General features: G+C 39.2%; 2 protein-coding genes across 3 annotated transcripts; one reads left to right on the top strand and one right to left on the bottom strand.

The window, feature by feature from the left end:
• Window positions 1-1781: 1781 nt before the first annotated feature.
• On the bottom strand, window positions 1782-11038 carry LOC146689077 (dual specificity protein phosphatase 22-B-like). Of its 2 annotated transcripts, XM_085437007.1 has the most exons (7): window positions 10800-11038; window positions 10617-10650; window positions 8812-8894; window positions 6404-6453; window positions 6032-6106; window positions 5399-5570; window positions 1782-2690 (listed from the first exon to the last, which is right to left on the bottom strand). In XM_085437007.1, the coding sequence occupies exons 1-7, from the start codon at window positions 10818-10820 to the stop codon at window positions 2547-2549; spliced, it is 579 nt and encodes a 192-aa protein (XP_085293133.1). In that variant the 5' UTR covers window positions 10821-11038; the 3' UTR covers window positions 1782-2546. The 2 variants fall into 2 exon arrangements, with proteins under 2 accessions (XP_085293133.1, XP_085293132.1); XM_085437006.1 differs by lacking the exons at window positions 10617-10650; window positions 10800-11038 and having other exon boundaries at window positions 8812-10607.
• A 3811-nt stretch (window positions 11039-14849) lies between these two features.
• Window positions 14850-19404, top strand: bphl (biphenyl hydrolase like). The gene is made up of 7 exons (XM_085436628.1): window positions 14850-15295; window positions 16666-16769; window positions 16940-17106; window positions 18512-18665; window positions 18787-18918; window positions 19031-19154; window positions 19241-19404. Exons 1-7 carry the CDS (start codon window positions 15231-15233, stop codon window positions 19329-19331), a joined length of 837 nt encoding a protein of 278 aa, XP_085292754.1. The 5' UTR covers window positions 14850-15230; the 3' UTR covers window positions 19332-19404.
• Window positions 19405-19694: the final 290 nt, after the last annotated feature.

The raw sequence follows: 19694 nt of genomic DNA on the forward strand, positions 1-19694 counted from the left end.
GCCGTGTCAGAGCTTTAGGAGGCCTGTTAGGAGAATTCGACAGATGATCAATTCTGTAAAAGCAATGCGGTCCAGGAGTCCGAGAAAACATGGTTTTGAAAAGTTCCCACTCATTTCCCCTCAGTATGATTTTCAAAGTGAGTCTGGCTCCTGTGGCAGTTTTGCAGTGCTGCAATAAATATCCATCACTGCTTTCATTACTTAAGTGAACGCAGTGATGTGAGTATAAGACAGATCTAAAAGTGTGTTAGTTACAAACTAACAACTTTCCCCCCTTATTTGCTTTCAGTTTTTCTGGGATAAGTACAAATACTGATGTGTTGCGTAACCTACAACTGTTTAAGGTACTCAGTTTGTATTTTATATGAAATATGAGAGAGAAACGTGCCTAGAGAGTCATTAGTCATTATGCAGCAGACTGGTTCCTGTCAGTCTTATGCTGTCAGCATTAATCAGGAATACACAAACTGTGACATTCTGGGCTGATAACCTGTAGTTATCCTTAAAATTTGTGGATATTTTTAACTTTTTATATGTTTTTTAATTATTCTTATGAACATATTAAATATTTATGAATAGATTTTATTTTTGTATGTTTTGAACATTTAACTCTTGGGACATGTATGTGATGGAACAGATAAATGTCAGCCTCTGATAATGGCCGTTAACCAGGATACCGATATCAGTCTGATACCTGTACACGCCTATTATTAATATATGAATTTACCATCAGTACTGATGCATGAAGCGACATTATAATGTACATTGTAGAGCTTAAGCTCATCTCAGATCGATGTCTTTAATGCTCTCCTACTCTTAATCTCTCTCTCTAATTCAGAAAAGTAAGTACAATTTTGTTCTAATGTCGTGAAGTAGAAATATAAAACTTTGAAAGTAGAATTATGAAGTGATATTAGATAGGTACAAGTACTTATTTGAAGCTTTACCTACTTATCAGCACGAGAACTGAAAGGAACTCATTATGCAAATGCTTCCCATCAGCGTTATACCATAGTTGATCCTAATCTGTAACCGGTTGCCAGGTTACAGAAATCAGTCGTGTTTTTTTTTTTCTCTGTAGTGTTCATCTTTAAAATGACAACTGTGTGAAAAATGCACATGTGGATGTATGATGCACTTCATCACACGTAATCTCTGTGCTGCTCTACATTTCACATATGGCACTTTTAAACCAACAATATTCAGCCGACAGCTGTAGCTGAACAACTTCTCATGTTGAGATTTTAAATAATTCAAAAATGAGCATATAAAAGTGACCATGCACTGTTATATGTTAAGCCACTTGGGGAGGATTCACGAACACGTTCTAGCTCGTGGACCCCCACTAAAAGCTCTGGGCCCCTTGGTTATTGTAGTTCTGAGTTCCTCTGAGGAGTGGTTTCCACTTTTCAGCTGGTGTCATTTAAATAACTGAAAGAGGCCTGAAGAGGTAGAATTGTGCAATATTTTAAAGGGCAAAGACCTGTGACGCAGAATTTTCTCACCACCAGTTATCTGGTGACCTTTGAGCTGACTGCTACAATGTAGACCACTATATGAAGAAGTCAAAACTAATTCAATTACTGTGCGGTCATAATAATGTCAGAATTTCATCGTCAGCAGAGATACTGTTCTCCACAATATGTGCGATAAACTTCTACTTAAGTCATTTATGACCTTTACCTGGATCTGAATACTGCTTTTATCCAGAAACCAGGTCAAAGATGGATTTTAGTCCCTCGTTTTGTTTCGAAAAGGCTTGAAATAACTAAAAAAAAAAAGAAGATTAATACATTCCTTTGTTGCATTATTACAATCTAAATATTTTCACTTGATGAGTTAAATGTCATCTCAATGCATGCATAATTAAACAAAATACGAAATGCAAACTAACATGAAAACGTTAACATAAAAACTCTACATATATAACTGCATTTACACAGACTGTGCACATATTAAACTGCACAAATAACATCAAATGAAAAGTTTACATTTAGGAAGAACAGCACAATAGTTAAAAACAGCACATCTGATTTTTTTTTTTTTTTTTACTGTAAAATATAAAATAAAGCGTTCTTTAGCTCTCACACGGTCTCAGAAAGTAATAGTCATTTTTCAAGTACAAGACACAGCATAACATAACTGACGGGGGACGGCGGGGTGGGGGGGTGTACAGGAGGAGTATGTGTTCACACTGTGGACTGTATGTACATATATTTCCTTGGTGTCATGCTTGACTGCCCTTGCATGTTGTTTTGACAGTTAGAGGCAAGGACATGACATGACGAAGGGAACTGAAGACGGTGACATAAAATCCCCCCGTCACATGTCTGCTTAGCCACTCCACGCACACGAGACTGAACTTATCATCCTGACACTGAACTTTTTATGAGACAGGTGTTGCTGACGCAGTGCGAGGTCGGGGGCAAAATGATTTTAAAATGTGCACCCGGTCTCTGTGGGATTAAAGGGCCAATCAGAAGCCCGCTGTCCTCTGCTTCTTAAGTTCAGGTGAGAAATGACTGAAGATGCAGAAATGAGTTTCTTTATTTGCTGCTCGTGGCCAGCGCGGGAGTGATGCTGGTTGTTATGGCATCGCTGGTGCTGGATTTCCGGTTTAAAAGGGCCTCGATCTCCTCATCATCACTGAACGTGCTCTTCCCGTACAGCTCCTTCCACCAAGCTCGATACTGCGGGGAGCAGAGTCAAAGACAATGTCTCTGTTTAAGACAGGCACTGGACACGTTTTACATCGGACAGTCACTTAAAACAACACCTCACTGCTGTATAAAATCAGCTTACAGGCTGCTGATTGCCTTACACGCATCACTGCACAGCTTACAGATGAAACGCTGCGTTATGTTATAAATTTGGATTCAAGAGTACATGCCTGCATGAATGAAGCCAAAAGTAATAAAAATCCACAGACATTAAATACAAACAATATTTCTAATTAAAAATGCAATAATTATAATCATAAAAAATAAGTCATGACTCATCCTTTTCTGTTATTTGTGTAATATTTGAGACTGTATGTACTTTTGTACACCTGCATTAGTGAACTGTTGAAGTATCAGGTTAATTACTATTATTATTCATGACTAATGCACTGTTTTGTATATATTTTATATATATTATTTTAATCATTTGAGGGAACTCATCATAGAGGCGGAGCATCTTCAGTTGTGTTTGTAATAGCAGCACTATTCATTCCTAAGTATTCATTACCACCGTTGCCTTTTATTGTTTTTTTGTGTGTGTGATGTGATTAAAGTGCAGACTTTATTTAAGGCTTTTACATTAACTGTTTATGAATTACAAAGCATTTTATACCCAGTCCTCCCTTTTTTCAGAGACTCAAATATAATTTGACACTAATATAATTTAAAGTATAAGGATTTTTTTTTTTAAATACCTTTATGAAAAGCCTTTGCAGCTCATGTCTGCCTGAAGTGTAGAGCACACGGATATGACATCTCCCTGGAGATGCTCTGTTAGGTCTCTACTGCCACACCTTCTGCTGCTGGTTATTTGTAGGTCTTTGCCTTCAGTTTTGTATTTAATAACTGAAAAGCGTGCTCGTTACCCATTTGCACTGTGAAGTGAACTCTATCAACAGTCACATCGATATTAACCACCGTTTAAACTGGCAGCCATATGTGATGTGGTATGTTCTGGATCATGAACTGTTCTTTTTCTTCTCCTGGTTTCATCTCTCCAAAGAATTTTTTTCTATGGCTGGGCAAGTTTTTCAGATGTCTAATCTGTTCTTATTGTTCTTGAGTGTAACAAGTGGTTTGAGCAGATTGTTCATTTGGAAGCTCTTAAAGACCTCACATCCACTGAAATCTGCTGCTTTGCTAATTGTCCAATTACTTTTGAGTCTCTGAAAATGGTGTGATGAGTACAAAAATAACTATAGTTTTCAAAGAATTTGTTTTAATCGCCCTGAATCCGAGCTGAAAGTGTCCACTGTTTATGTTTAAATACAACTTCATGTACGGCACATTTTAGTGCTATTTGAGGTACTTCACAAAAAAAATTAAAAGACTTGAAAGTGAAACGAGCAACATAACTGCACCAAAATGCAGTGCAGTTTACGGAATGCATGCTAATTTGATTTAGGCTGCTGTGAAACTTAACTGAAAAAGGTGAAGCATAACCAAAAACAGAGCTGAGGTATCAGTCGTAGTAGTAGCAGGGCCCAGTCCCACTGACAAGTTTATGAGAGCTTTTCGGCAGACGTTCTGTGCCCTTTATGCACACTTTCAATAAGTCTGCATTTTTGCTGACTTTGCCCACAGCTCATAGCATCTTGACTTAAACAGGGTTACTGAAAAAAGCAGAAAACAAGCATGTGATGAGCAGCCTCCTAAATGTTCAAAAATGCTACATTTATTACACACCTGATTTAGACTTTTTTTTAAAGACTGCTCACAGTGCACATACAGCAGGGGGAGTAATTATTTGACACTTATTTCACTCAGTGATGTGTAAATCAATTCTACCTTTTTTTAAAAAAATGTGTTGATGTTCTGTCTCGGTCCAAAAATTAGAGACTGTTCGTTTCTTTGTAAGCGAATAAACTAAACCAGCAGGGGATCAGTTATTTCATTGTTTCCCCCACTGTAAGCTGGAGTTTTAGGCACATGTGGCCTGGATCCTTGTCAAGCTGAAGAAGTTTAGATTGAGCACTTTTAAAACTTATCCGAACACATCTGACATCCTTATACACAGATATCATTTTATAATACAGTTCTGCAGCTGTTCTATATTTGTTTTTGGACTGAATACTACAACTGCTCCTTTTCCAATAACTGTCCATGTGGGAAATGCTTTTGGGCCCATGTCATGTGACATGAAGGTCATTCCATGCAGGACAGCAGCAGAGTAATCGTCCAGCAGCTGAATAGGATGAGTAGTCTTCAAACAGCGGCATGCACTGCTCTCGTCACAAAACGGCACCAGCTCTAACAAGAAGAGAGGGTTAAATGGTCCAAGTGGGAGCATAAGGAAAAGTACATGTGAAGCATCTGTTTCTCAGATATGTACTTCTCACACAGGTCCTCATTTAGGAGCTTTACTAACACCCATATAAACCAGACTGGGTTGGCTTTTGAAGGGAGTAGTTCACACTGTTGTATGAAAACGTCAGGTTTTTGTTTTGTTTAGTTTTTTTGCAATTTCTCATGTCATAGCCTCCAGCTTTTAGACAAAGAATGCTTTGATGAGCGGTATATTGAGACCAGGCTGTACCTGAACTCACAAATTAAACCCACACACTCATCTGTCCAAATGTATTGCATCTTTTAATCCACATAACCGTTTTCAGCTGTCCCAACATAACTGATTTTTTTTCAATGAATAATCAAAAGTGAAATTAATTATGATGACTCACTTCTGTTAGTTCTGTGTTTTCAAACTCCTCCAGCTGCCGCAGGAAGCCCAGGTTGGGCCCCGCACACGGCCTGACTGACCGAACCGCTGCCAGGGACTCTACCCATCCGTGACCCGTCACCGTCATGATGTAGGCCACCACCAGAGTCACGCTGCGGGACACTCCTGCCATGCTGAGAACACAGGCCTTCACAGCTCAGAGCAAGATAATCACCTCATATTCAGATTCTCTGCTTTAGTGTACAAAGAAGTGAAACCCCTTCTGTCCCAAAGCTGTGGTTAAATGCCTGATTTTGCATGTTTGATATGAGAAAAGATGAAAGGTAATGAAATGTGCAATGAAAGCTTTAACCAAAATTTTTGGCAGACAGCTTCTTTTTGGTGCTAGTGATGTGGTTGAAAATGAGAACGGGGTCGATAAAATATGAGGACCTCCGGTCTGCGATCAAACCCAGAGCAAATTCTCATGATTATGAATAAAAATCTTTTAGATCTTAATGTTGAAACTTTTTACAACATCTCTATGCCAAAATACGTAATATAGTCTACCATATATCGTAACTGAATGTTTTTTTAATATGACCAAGTATCATTTCAGATGACATGTAAAACAGGACTGAGGCGTTCCACTCACCAGTGGACGAGGCAGCCTTCTCCTTTCAGTCGGGATTCATGGATGAACATGATGCTGTCTCTGAAGTACTGAATCCTGGTGAAATGAATCACATTCACAAGATATACAACATAGTGAGGATCATGCCTTTCAACCTTAAAACTGGATTATTATTATTTATTATTATTTACCATAGCTGTACAATTTAGTTTGTAGTCGGTAAAGAGATCATGTGTTTAATTATTTAAACCAACCTTTTTAAAAAAGGATGCATTTGGATAAATTTTCTATTTTGCAAGCTGTAATTCATTTCTTTTATTTATAGAAATGGGGCAAAGAGCTCATACATATATGCAGGTTTTATATATATTCAACATTTATTCAAGTACTCACAGGTTTTGCTTGGAATGGTCAGCTGCGGATATACAAAGGTATGTGATGCCCTGTGAGAGAGGGAGCAGCTTCATTAAAGAAGTGAATACTTTAGTGGCAAAAGTTAACATGATAGGAAAAGGCGAGTGCTCAACTATTGAGCAGGGGTCATTTGTTTGAAAACTGGAACTAAACTCACTTCTTGTTTCTCACTTCCTATGGGACAGCCCCTGAAACCTTGCCCCTCTGGCCCTGCCCATGTGGTAGGTCACGACATAACGATGTTTGCTTGTGTTTGTCTCTGTGCTTGTGTGTGTGTGTGTGCTGTGTTGTGCACCTGGCAGCTGATGGTACATGCAGTGGACAGAAACCACCTCGTCCTGGTATGACTGCACCACTGCAAAAACCCCTGAGCCCTCTGGGACAGACCGAGTCCTGGAAGTGCTCCAGACAGGTGAGATTGCACGCACAGAGCCCCGACAAATGCAGACACATTTATAAATACCAATGAAAGTGCCCATATTAAAGACATGCCTAAGGTTCATGAAGGCTAAATTATTATTTCTGATAGAGAGAGTCAGATTATGCAAACGGTTACCGAAAAGTCCTCATATCTTCACACTATCACTCTTATAGCTCATCATGGCCTTGACTCAGTGGTACTGTTTGTAAAATCATGACTACACTCTAAGTCAAAATATATGAAAATTGTGGATAAATGCAGACATTTATTTACTTTACTTGCAAAAGGAATATTTGGGGCTTGGAATTAGTTGCAAAAGATGACCTTTTATTTTGCAGTATGATAATTAGGTTCATATACAGTAAATGGCACATTTAGAGACTTGGCCAGATGTAAATGCGCAGACCACATCATCGTTGCAAATTCTACCTTCCTCTCTCAGGAACCATCACGCTGTCTTCCAAGAAATCAATCAGTCCGCGGTTTGACTGTTAGGTATGCAAATAACCCATCCCATCTGGCCACTTGGTCTAAAACAGACCTGAGTCATCATTTTTGCCTCAAAACTCAAAAAGTTGCATCACACATGATTTTGTATGTTTTAAAAAAAGCAACTGAATAACTGTCATCACAGTTCAGAATGAGTCCGTAGGGCCAGACTTCACTTCAGGCCCAAAACCTTGTAAAAGTTTTGGTGGTTGACCAGTTTGAGTAGTGATACTGTAATACAAGTTGCTGTTTCTCTTCACTGTTCAATGAAACATGCTAACATGGATGGAGAAAGTGTAGAGAAATCGCTGAGCGCTTTTCATGTTCGCTTTCAACAAGAAAAGATGAAAGTTGTGAAAGCGGACACTGAAGATGGCAAGCGGATTCAAGATTTTCAAGAGACAAGTCCCAGTACGAAGCCGACGGGAGGACGTAATGTATTTAATGGGCTCAGATGAGATCAGGAGACTTAAAGTCAAATCATTCAATCTGTAAATAATTACAGGCTTGTACACATCAAAAGTGTGCATCATTTCATAAACTCTGACTCAAGGTATTGTGTATTTACAGAAAGATACCTCAGAAAAACCTCAAAATCAAACTATTTGTTCAGTAAAACTTACATCTTCACACATATTTTATGCTTCAATCTATCAGCTCCTCACATTCACTAACACACACACAAACACACACAAAAACACCTTTCCTGCTGTTTCATACACAAATTGCCACATCTAAATGCAGCACTGAAAAGCCAGAAACTTTTTTTTGCAAAGTTCCACTTTCAAGACTTTCTGGACCTCAAGCTGCTGAGCTAAAAGCATCTCGTGTGAACAATACTGTGCAACATCCACTAACCTTGGCTTGCATCTGCCTCACAGCTGCATCAACTGAAAACAGCATTCAGATTTTCATATATATACTAGAATCCCACACAATATCGAGGACCCACAGTCAATTAGAAAATTGCTTCTCTGGTGAGAACTGGTGAATTCCAGGTCTTATGACTGAATTTAAAAAAAGAAGACAGAAGACACATGTGACTTTCACACTAATTGAAGTGGTCTCTTTCAATAGCCTTTGATAAAGATCTGATGTTGATAATGAATGATCTGATGATCATTCAGCCTTTAAAAACACAAGGTGACCTCACAAGATTAGAAATGGAACGATTTATTGCTATTAACTGTGTCTGTATGCAGTGTATCATTTCAAAGCATTTATTTAAAACTTGTCCTCTCTTTTCATAAACTTGTTAAGGTAATAACTATATTTGAAGCAGCTCTGTAAACATATTAAGGTGGGAAAGAGGCTCTGGGCTGACAACAATATCTCACAGTTTCAGAATGAGTATTAATCAGCAGGGGGACACAGCAACCACAGTCGTGCTCAGAGGAGCTTATGTACTTTATGGTTGGGTTAATGTTGAGGTCAGGGGGTCGTGCAATCTGATGCAAGACATTAAAAAAGGCCTCACCTCCAGAACGGGCGCAGCTGTATCATGGATGGACAGGATGTGGGTGATATTGTGCTGAGCCAGCAGCTCCCCGTCTCGAGCATCTGTGGAACGCAAAGAAAATCGAGAAATACACGATACACCCTGCATCCAATCACCAATCACACCGTGTGAGCTCCAAACTAAATAAAGCATCTTCTGCCCAACAACAACCCCCCTCCTGAAGTGACTTCCAAGCAAATGTGGCCTTAAGATTTCAAAGTTTTGCTCTGGTTTTGAACTGAAAGAAAAACCGGAAAACCAGTGTTTCTAAAACAGTCCAACAGCTTGGCCCAAAAGCAAGAAACAGTAATTGTTCTAATCAAATTTTGTTCTTTGAAAGGAAGCCAAATGTTTTCTACCTTGGACAGATGTGCCTTGAGCATTTTTTCTCATATGCTTTGCAAGTTTGCAGGATGCTGATTGGGGCCACCTATACAAGAGCAAGATGAGTTTGCACTGAAACCTCCTTAAAGCTAAATTCACTCAATAATTAAATGTTTTGTCATTGGAACTCTTATTAACTGTAGGACACAACCAACCAATTGCATCATACAGTAAGAAAACAGTGTGAGTGGCATCAGTGCACAGAACACTTGCAGAGGAAATACAACCCTAAATCACTGGATGACCGCAGCGTCAATGTTATGCAACAAGTGCTGCAGTGTGTCATGAGATAAATAGTTTAGTTGAGTGTCAGATGCTGATATAACAGTGAAGTGACGAGAGATGATTTTTTGCTTAGGGCTGAGAGGTTCAGCACCACTCAAGGTTTCTAGGTGCTGGCCTAAAACCTGCATCCTCCCATTCAAATCCGTCAGCTTCCTTCATGAAAGATTACGTTTTTCTTTTTTTACCCCATGGTTAAATATTAGTTCTCAAGGAGAGAAATGTTTCCAAATCTCTTCTGATTTCTAAAGTGCTAAATTTAAGTGTTGTCATCATGGCTACCTTTATTTCTTTTATAAAGTCAGGTTGTTATAAATTCAGAGATCAAGCCTTTAGTAGTGTTGAAGCTGATGAGATTGGGACTAAAGATGTGGGATTAAGCAAAAACATAGAAGATGTGATGAACATTGAAGAAACTAACAGCTTAGTTTAGCAGACTAGCAAAGCTAAGCAGAGTACAGACTAGCTCAGAATAGTAAGAGTAGAACAGCAGTAACGCCTGTAAATATCCAAAAGTGGCATTGATGGAACTTTCGCAGCCAAAAGCTCCAGCTCGCTTTATATGTGCTAAGTCATGTAGATGAATGAAGATCAAAGGCCTGCTTAAGATTAAAAAGGTGTCACATTTCCTATTTGACAGCAATTCCTTGAACATACTTTATTTCTAAAAAAGAGCTGCCTGCATTTTAAGACGTTTCCTGTGTAGTCATGATTCTTAATGTGTGCAAAGATTAAAAAAAGCAGCCCAACAATTGCATTTGGTGCTTTATGGAAACGTGTGGAATGTAGTTCACACCGAGGGACACCCCCGCGCCATGGGGCATCCCCTCCCACACCACCGCTCAAATATTCACATCAGCGCTCAAAGTAATGTTTCCCCCAGCTGCTGGCAGATTTATACCTACTCAGAGGGTAAAAAACACACTTTTTTTTTGTTAAAATGCAATATTTCAATAGCTCAGCTTTACACTGTGACCTCTCGACTCTATAGAAACTGAGCTCAGTGTAGCATCTCACCACATGCCCCTCCGTATGAGGAACTGAAACAAACTACTACTACATTATCCGGAAAATAAATCAATTTTTTTACACACATGACAAAAGGCACCGCAGCCTACCTTTGATATTTCCAAGATAAAGATCAGGCAGGACCTAAAAACAGTTCAAAATTGTGTAAAATGGAAAATGCAGAAGTTAAAGAAAAAACAAGATCTTGGGGTTGTTGTTTTTGTCTTTTTTAGAAAAATATCATGGCAGGCTCTGAAGGTTTGATTTCCTAGATATTGTTGTTGATACTGTACCTTGTTTATTCCGTTACCCATCTCTGCCAAAGGTGTGTAGATAAGCACACTGAATTTAAGAGGAATTTGAAGTCATAACTGGAAAGTGATTCCTTTAGGGAGACGCTTAAAGCAGCAACTTAACTGTCTCTAGTCACTAACTGCTACTCGGTTTAAAGGAACCCTGACAACTTTTTAGTTTAACTCAAACTGTCATGAAGACCTCAGCTCGTCCGTCTCCCTGAGTGCCACTTCATTGAGAGCACGTTTTCCTCAGAATGTGACCTTAGCACATGTTTATATTTAGACCATGCGTTGGTCATGGGACCATGGATAGGCACATAGCAACCAGACAAAGATGGTTGAAGGCCAGAACAGATCCGATGGCCCAGCTATCACTATCTGCTGAGCTGTCAGCACCCTGCTAGGAACACCTTTGAATGAAGCTCAAAATCAATTATCTGTGTGTTCCTGCTGTAAATGAGAGGGCAGCTGTCTTAAAACCAAGATTGCAATCAGGATTCTTTCTCTGTGTTTATCCATTCAGATCAAATTCAGTCTCTATTTCTACTAATATCTGTGACAACCTCAAGCCAGTGTTACACGTTTGTGCCCAAGAGTTGCAAACCAGTGTGGCAAAAAAAATCCCCACAATTTTCTGTTTCCTAAAAACAAGTTGTACTTTTCAAATACCCGTTCTAATATTTTCTAATAACAAAGTAGTGCTTTTAAACCTAATTTCGTCTTCGATTTCAGAATTCCCCCATTTATGTCTAATTTTGTGCTTCTCAGTGGACATCCTCTTAATTCTAACTCGCTCTGTTCATTTCCAGTAAATCTGGCTACATCTTCAGTGCATCGCTCTGAGCCGATCGAGGTATTTTTAGCCCGGCTTTGTCTTGTGTTCCTCTGTGTGGTTCAGTGTGTGTGTGTGTGCGTGCGTGTGTGTGTGTGTGTGGCACAGAGACAGGCAGGGGAGAGTGGAGGCGTTTACAAAAATCTGCCTGCTGCCTGCCTCAGAGAACTAGGTGGAACAGCTCATCGGCACCGAAAACTCAAAACCATTGATAAACAAAACAGCTCACACATTAGAAACCATGATGATACATTAAAAATACACCTTGATCAGAGCTGAGAGAGTGCGCGTCTGTGTGTGTGTGTGTGGGTGGAGGGGGTGGGAGATTGGGTTTCACAATAAAACTGTCTTTTTAACAAGAAGAAGAGGAGTCTTTCGGGTTTGAGGAAGGTTTGCACATCAAGCCATCACTTTATCGAAAGCCGTTTTTGGGCTCCAACTTAATACTTACTTTTTAAATGTACTTAATTATTAGTTTGCTTATTAAATTGCCTCTTAATAGTGAGGAAACACGTTGTTGTGTGTGAAACAGTCTAAAACCTCAAACTATCTCATTTATGGCGAAATAACTGAGAAAATCATCACATTTGAGAAGCTGAAACCACAAGACCTTTGTGTCTTTAGCCACAGGTCTTTGTAGCCACATGCAAGCCTGTCTCTCTGTGGTTGGCTGTGTTGTTGTGCTGGCACACCACTTCAGTTTAATATTGCAACAATTATTCCATGAGTTTCTCTAAAATCCTATACAGACGTGTACAATCACCAGAGGTTGAAACCTACTCATTTTGGTGAATTTGGGACTTGTCCTCTACAGCTACCATGAAGTTTATGGTAGTGGAAATATCTGAGAAATCACAAAATATTCAGCGTCTCTTAAGGATGAATTCCAATAACTTTGGTGCAAAGTTTTCCTCTCCAGAGGGTCAAAGATGTTGCTTCATTCATTCAAGCCAACATCAGATAAGGGGTCTCGTACACGTATTCATATTTCCCTGTCAGTCCATCCCCTGACTTTACCTTGAGGTTGACATTTGACAGATATCTGATTACACACCCATGAAATTGCGTGAAATACTCAAGCTCGCTCAAGGATTAATGTAGGCCTTTCGTTACATAAACAACAGTAGAAAGATGGCAGGAAATGAGGGGGGAGAGAGCAAGAAGGAAATTGATATGCAACAAAGCTTCCCGTGAAAGGAGTGGTTTCAAAGGGCTGTAACATTTCAGATCTCTCACAGGGATTAACCATTCTGAGGTCTTACTGATCCAACACACAGTAAGTTCTGTAATCAAGTAAAAGAGGTTTTTTTGTCATATCACATATAAAATCTGGAATATTTCCATATGTAGTGTAATGTTGATGCTTTATGGTAATTTTTAAGTGTGTCACCTTCCTCAAATAAAGTCCATTAAAAGGCAAAGGATGAAAAAGGAAAGAACGCTTCCTATAAAACAGAAAAGGAAAACCCTATATGAATTCTGAGAGTATATTTTGTCGGGCTTAAAGGCGGGAGTCTTTTTAAAGAAAAGCCTCTTGAAATCTATAAGTGCTTATGAAGACCAACTGTACAAAATAGTGCTGAAACCTTTGGAGCCTTTTAGGGACTGAAGTTAGACATCTGTATCTGTCCACTGTGATTCTTCTGGTATCAAAAATGTCTATGATTATGCTATAACTCATAATTCCCACTCATTTTTTTTTATATCGTAGGGGTGTTTACGCAGTAGTCCAGAAGGAATTGGGCCCAAAGAAGCTCAAACCCAAAAATGTCAATGTGGTGGAGTAAACATTTTTCTTCTGGAAATTTAAATTCAGCATGTTTCAGGCGTTGAGACGATATTTGATACAGTTCCATTTTTTATAGGTTTCAGTTGTAGGAAAACACCCTTCTGTAAGTATTAGGACTATTACAGCACTATAGGGCACTTTACAGCATCCACCATCTTGATTGGATTGTAGCAGCAGCTTCAAATCACCTCACACAGCTGCTTCTAATACACATGTGGAGGTTTCTGTTGCGGTTCGGCTACGTTTTTAAACTGTTATCATCAGAGGAGTTCTTTCTCGTTGTAAAACCTTAACCAATCAGCATGTATATACAACACAATACCAGCATTTTACGGACAAAACTGACTTCAGAAGTCAGAAAAACCAGAAACAAGTGTTTTATTTCCATTCTCTTTCGCTTATCGATTCAGGGTCGCGAGGAGGGCTGGAGCCTATACCAGCTAGGACAACAGGCAGGGTACACCCAAGACAGGCCACATAGGGCCAGTTTGTACAACTGATCAATTCTGTATTTTTGAGAACCAAAAACAGATTATAGCCACACACCTCTATTTGCGTCTTTGTATTTAGGAATATCTCACGAGTACCCCCTGCTGCAACCCGGTTTAACTGCAGCTAATTGCTGTACATTGGCGTTAACAGGATGTGGAAAAGCTCTTGTAGACATGTTGAGTTTCTTGGTTGTAGAAGCAGTCAAATGAACACTGCAGAAAGACATCGTTCAGTTAACCTGCACCATGAGCGGGACTAACGACAATATCGAGCAGATCTAAGCCAAAGTCCCTGACATCTCCTTTGGGTGGAGCGTCATAGTTTCTCTTTTCTGCGCATCTTGTTCATGTCTTTTCTTTTCTTTACAATTTGCAAAGCTTCAATCCTGACATTGAATTGAAAACATGTGACACACTCAGTCACACACTTGGTCTTCATGGGACAATAACCCAGACATCTTGGAAACATTCACTTAATGACCTCCTTTTCATGAAGGAGTATATCTCAGAATATAAACCATAGTTTGTATTAACTTCACTCCACTCGTTAGCTCTAAAAAAAAAGAAAAGAAGAAGAAGCAGATTCCAGATCTGAAAAGTAAAGCCAATGTATTCCGCATTCTTTATAATGGCCAGCAGGGGGCAACTCCTCTGGTTTCAAAGAGAAGTCTGGATAAAAACAGCTATGGGCTCTCATGCATATGTCCTCAGTTCACAGTCACATAAATCTCTTGTTTGTCACGTCCATTCTCAAAACAACAACAACAACAACGTGGTGATGACTGAAATTTCACAATAAAGCGTCACCAAACAACTGGAGAAGTCCATCTTTTATATACAGCGTATGGCTTCACCCCACTTCTAAACACACAGCAAAGCCAGTATCAAAGCAGACGTGCTCAGCTGATTTCTATTCAGATTAATAACATGCTGATCCATGAGAGGTCATGTTAACAGAAGCCTGTTAAAAATCTGCTCTGCCATTATTTAAGACCTGCAGCCTGCGCTCGGACTGGTGGGTCAGCTACTTCACTCCAGTGAGCCTGACATGTCAGAGTGACGACGGAAAAGTACAGTTTTCAGATCAGCTTGTGATTTTGGATTCGCCTTCGTACTTTCGCCTGAAAATATTTCACTGGATAAACGGCGACGTTGAAAGTGCCACACTGATCCCAGCACTTCCTTTAAAAACAAACACGCAGGGCTGGAACGTGTGGACTTTGGTCCACTTCGGAGAGAGACTGTACAATTTTTAACCAGCCAAATCAAACCTGGGGACTGACTGAGGACGTGCTGAGTGTGCGCACCGATCATACATGGCGCTGTTTTTACTCGGGAGACGTGGCTTTAAGAGAGCCATGACAGCGATCCGGCCGTACTGGTAACAGTTCTTACTGTCTTCATACTGTGTGCACTGTGAAATGACACGCACGACTCTGCAAGGACAAACTGCACAGAGCTGCAGAGACCACGCAGGAAATGCGTTGGGTTTTCTTGCAGTCGTAGTTCTTGCCTCGAGGTTTGTTTGATTCCAGTCCACTAGATGGTGTAGTATGCCCACTCACTACAACATAGTGTTTATGAACCAACTGTGATATTACGACAGTATCGATTATATATACCTATAAAAACTGATGTAACAGCCATTTATATTTAATGCGAGTTTAATGTCTGTATTCGTCTTCATCATGGCCACACTGTGTCCTTTATCTGTCACAAATATTACATAAATATAATATTCTAACACGTTTTAATGTCGTAAATTATACTTTGCAAATATTTTAAATGCAGAAAAGGGGGTTAAATTATTATATTATATTATATTATATTGTCGATCTGGTGAATAACTGTTAGGGATGTTTTTGTTTAATAGCAAATAATAACAATAAAGTTCCTTTTTCATCCTTTATCCTTCCGTGACTGTCTTTCAAATTAAAGCTAAACACCTTGCTTGTAGACGGATAATATTTAGAATAATCTCATCGTCATTTAATGCATAAAGTGTTTGCCTCGAGGCTTTTGCAGGAGTAAATCTTGATATTATAGATGTGTTAGACTGCAAAACATTACCTTTAAAAAGATTACTGCGGGTTTTTTTTTGTTTGTTTTGTTTTGTTTTTAAAGGATGGAGAAATATCACAGTCGCGCACATAAATATATGACTGCCATCACGTGATGGTAAATAACCACCAGCAACTATGAGCTGTTGCAAACACTGTTATCTCTGAACATGTAATTTGCCAGTAGGTTAGTTTTATTCAGTAAATGAATAATTGCTGCATCTGAACTGCTTATAATCAAAACTCATATGAGTTCATGTACACCTTTTGTTTTATTCAAGTACTGTTGTTGGCGCACTTTACTCAGAGCCTTTGATTTTCACAGCTTTGAAATGTGTTCTGCAGTAATGTAGGTAGAACATTTACAGTTCATCCCAGCAAAATAGCTTTAATAGTAACAGAGACCAAGAATAAGAGCGTGCCATACATCAGCATTCTAAATCTACAGGAACAGATGCTGTCAACGAGGGTTAAGCTGAACAATGGTTCCACTTTTCAAACCTGCTTTTAAGGGCCCATAAAACCCAAGATTCTTCTATTCTCATAAAAGGTGAACAATGTGATTGCTGTAATTGTCCTAACAAAGGACGACTTTATCTTTGGTTGTAACATTCAAAGTAACTATCCCACCTTATTCTGCTATCCACAGCTCATTTTGACTGCCACCGTCTCCTCGTGTGTTTCCCTGCAGCTCTTCAGTGGCCTCAGGCAAGAAGCCTGTTAATGGAGTGGATCTGTACTACGAGCAGACAGGCAGAGGAAAACATGCTGTGCTGTTGCTTCCTGGCGCTCTGGGTAAGTACAAGCACACGCCTCCTTTTAATGTAGAAAAGAAGTTTGGCTATATGGGAAGACATCAAAATCTTTATACTCAAAATATCTCTGTTGTAAGAATAGCATATCATTCAGTACAGTTTGAGTCCTTTAAGCATCTAAAAGAAAAACTGCTATATTTTCTACCACAGGAAGCACAAAGACGGATTTTGGTCCTCAGCTTAAGTCTCTGGCCAAAGAACGCTTCACTGTAGTTGGCTGGGATCCCCGCGGGTATGGACAATCCCGTCCCCCAGACAGAGACTTCCCCCCTGACTTTTTTGAGAGGGATGCGAAGGATGCAGTTGATCTTATGAAGGTTTGCTGATAAACTCAGGGTGAAAATGATTACCAATCTGACCTTTACAGGTTACAGAGAAGCCCCTTCTCTGGGGGGCATGTGAAAGAAAGGAACATATGGGGACTGATAAACTTCATGCTCAGTTCAGCGTGTCGTAAAATGATAAAGGTCTAGAATTCATTCAAAATGGAAAATAAGTTAAATTCTGCAATCCAAAACCTGCTAGATTTTACTACAGTCTAATATCTGGATAAATATTAGAAAGCAATACTAATCCTAATTTTTTTTTTTTTTTTAGCCACATATCGAGTTTTACCATTTATGGAAACTCCCATAACAAAACAGATAATGTATTGGCAGGAAATTACCTTAAAAAATTACCTGGACCTTTTCTTTTTGGTCTTTCTTTTCTTTTCTTTTTTGCGCAGTTTAGAGAAAGTGTTTAAAGCACAATTAATAAATTATTATATACAGTTAGTGTATATGCCTCCTCTATTCTCTGCTTTGTGTTCTGATCAAAATTTAGGCAACCCTGACTTAAATGATGTCTAATCCACAGTCCGATTCTAATACTAAGACATGTTATTTTCATACACCAATATTAAAATTCCTGGTTTACGAAGCTATATCCTTCTTTTACCCTTCAGTAATGAACATGACAAAAAGCCCCTGTCTGGGGTTTTAGTTTCCGGTATGAGGCTACAAACAAACCCCCTCCTTTCAGTACTTATTTACTGCAATATTTTGTATGCCAATCAAATTGCTTTTTGACCATCATCATAACTCTTATGAAAATATACATTTTGAAATCACTGGCAACCTATGAGCTACACGTACAGTGTGTGAAATTAGAAGGCTGCAGAATCCAACACAGCTGTTGTATGTTGGTAAGCTTTAATAATATTTTAATATTCTCTTTGATTTTTCTCTTTGATCTTGTTATTGTATACTATATGTTCCAATAGTGGATACTCATGTTACACACAGCCAAAGTTGCGAAAAAGATTGTAAATACTAGATGCATACAAGTAATCTTCACAGGCACATTATTCTGGCCCCGCCCACCTGTTATTCAAATTTGAGTGATGATTCAAAACAGAAAATTTAAAGGCCACCCCCACCCCCCACCACCAACCATTTGCATGGTTCACTGTTCAAAATGTCTTAGAACTGTGAATCATGCAGGAAGGATTCTGTCAAATAGGTTTCTCACAATATCTGTACATTCAGAAGCATGAAGACTAATTGTCTTCTGCATTATTTACTGCATTTCATGATTTATATATCACAATTCATACACAGATAAATGTACAACTGTCTGGTCTTGCAGTTAAAGAAAGTTTTTGCATTTTTTTACAACAGCAAGTTGTGTTACTGCTTTGACACAACCTACTTTTTTTTTTTAAAATCATTTCTTTGGCAGACACTGGGATTCGGCAAGTTCTCCCTGCTTGGGTGGAGTGACGGGGGAATCACGGCTCTGGTTGCAGCCGCAAGGAACCCCGATCTGATCAACAAGATGGTCGTGTGGGGAGCCAATGCTTTTGTTTCTCAGCAGGACCTCAAGCTTTACAATGGTGTGTCACGTTTTATTGCCTTGGACAAGTGGCAAGTTATTCGAGCTACAAATTGGCTTTCACTTGAATATGTGCGCGTTGTGTGTTTGTGTGTGAACGGTTATGTTGTGGGAACACTCAGAGGTGCGTGATGTCTCCAAATGGAGTGCGAGGATGAGGCAACCCATGGAGGAGGTGTATGGGGTGCAAGTCTTTGCTAAACTGTGGGAGGCCTGGGTGGATGGAATCGCACAGTTTGTCCACAGACCAGAAGGTGATGGCTCTGTGCTGTTGCAGGCACACTAGACAATCTGAAAAGACACTTGTTAATTTTGTCTCTTACTAATGCAGATAATCTGAATGTTTCCTTTTTGCTCTCTGGTTAGGAAGCATCTGCATGGAACTTCTGCCCCTGATCAGCTGTCCAACCCTCATCATCCATGGAGAGAAAGACCCCATGGTGCCAATTCTCCACCCTGAGTACCTCCTCAAACACATCAAAGGTTCACGGTGAGAACGCACAATAATATTACCACAAATTGATGAATTTCACTTTTAGGTACAAGCTAAATCAAGATTTTCATCCCCAAATCTAGATTGCATTTAATGCCAGAGGGGAAACACAACCTCCACCTGAGGCATGCTGATGAATTCAACACACTGGTGGAAGACTTCCTAGAAGAGTGAAACCACGGCTTCATTATTCGACTGTGGAGAAAAAGAGTTGGTGTTACTTTAAAAATAAAATGTAGAATGTGAATTGTAATGTTATTTTGATTATTTTTTTATGATGCAATCTTCATTTGGAATGTTAGATTTAATAAAAAAAAAAAAATAGAAATATGCGAAACAGCTTTTTACACAAATTAAAGTTACAATTTAATGTAAATAAATTCCATTTGTAACAAAAATCTGGGTTCCATCCAGCTACAGACCTGTGACAACTGTCTTTTTTTTTTTTTTTTTTTTTTTTTTTTTTTTTCTCTCCTTTTTTCTGCCTGTCCCATTTGGTTCTTTAGCCATCAGAATTGTTGTCTGAAGACCAACAAG

This window comes from Copadichromis virginalis, linkage group LG17 (assembly GCF_057382275.1).
Source record: "Copadichromis virginalis isolate Kocher_CV1m ecotype Utaka linkage group LG17, C_Virginalis_male_GT1.1, whole genome shotgun sequence".
NCBI lineage: Eukaryota > Metazoa > Chordata > Actinopteri > Cichliformes > Cichlidae > Copadichromis > Copadichromis virginalis.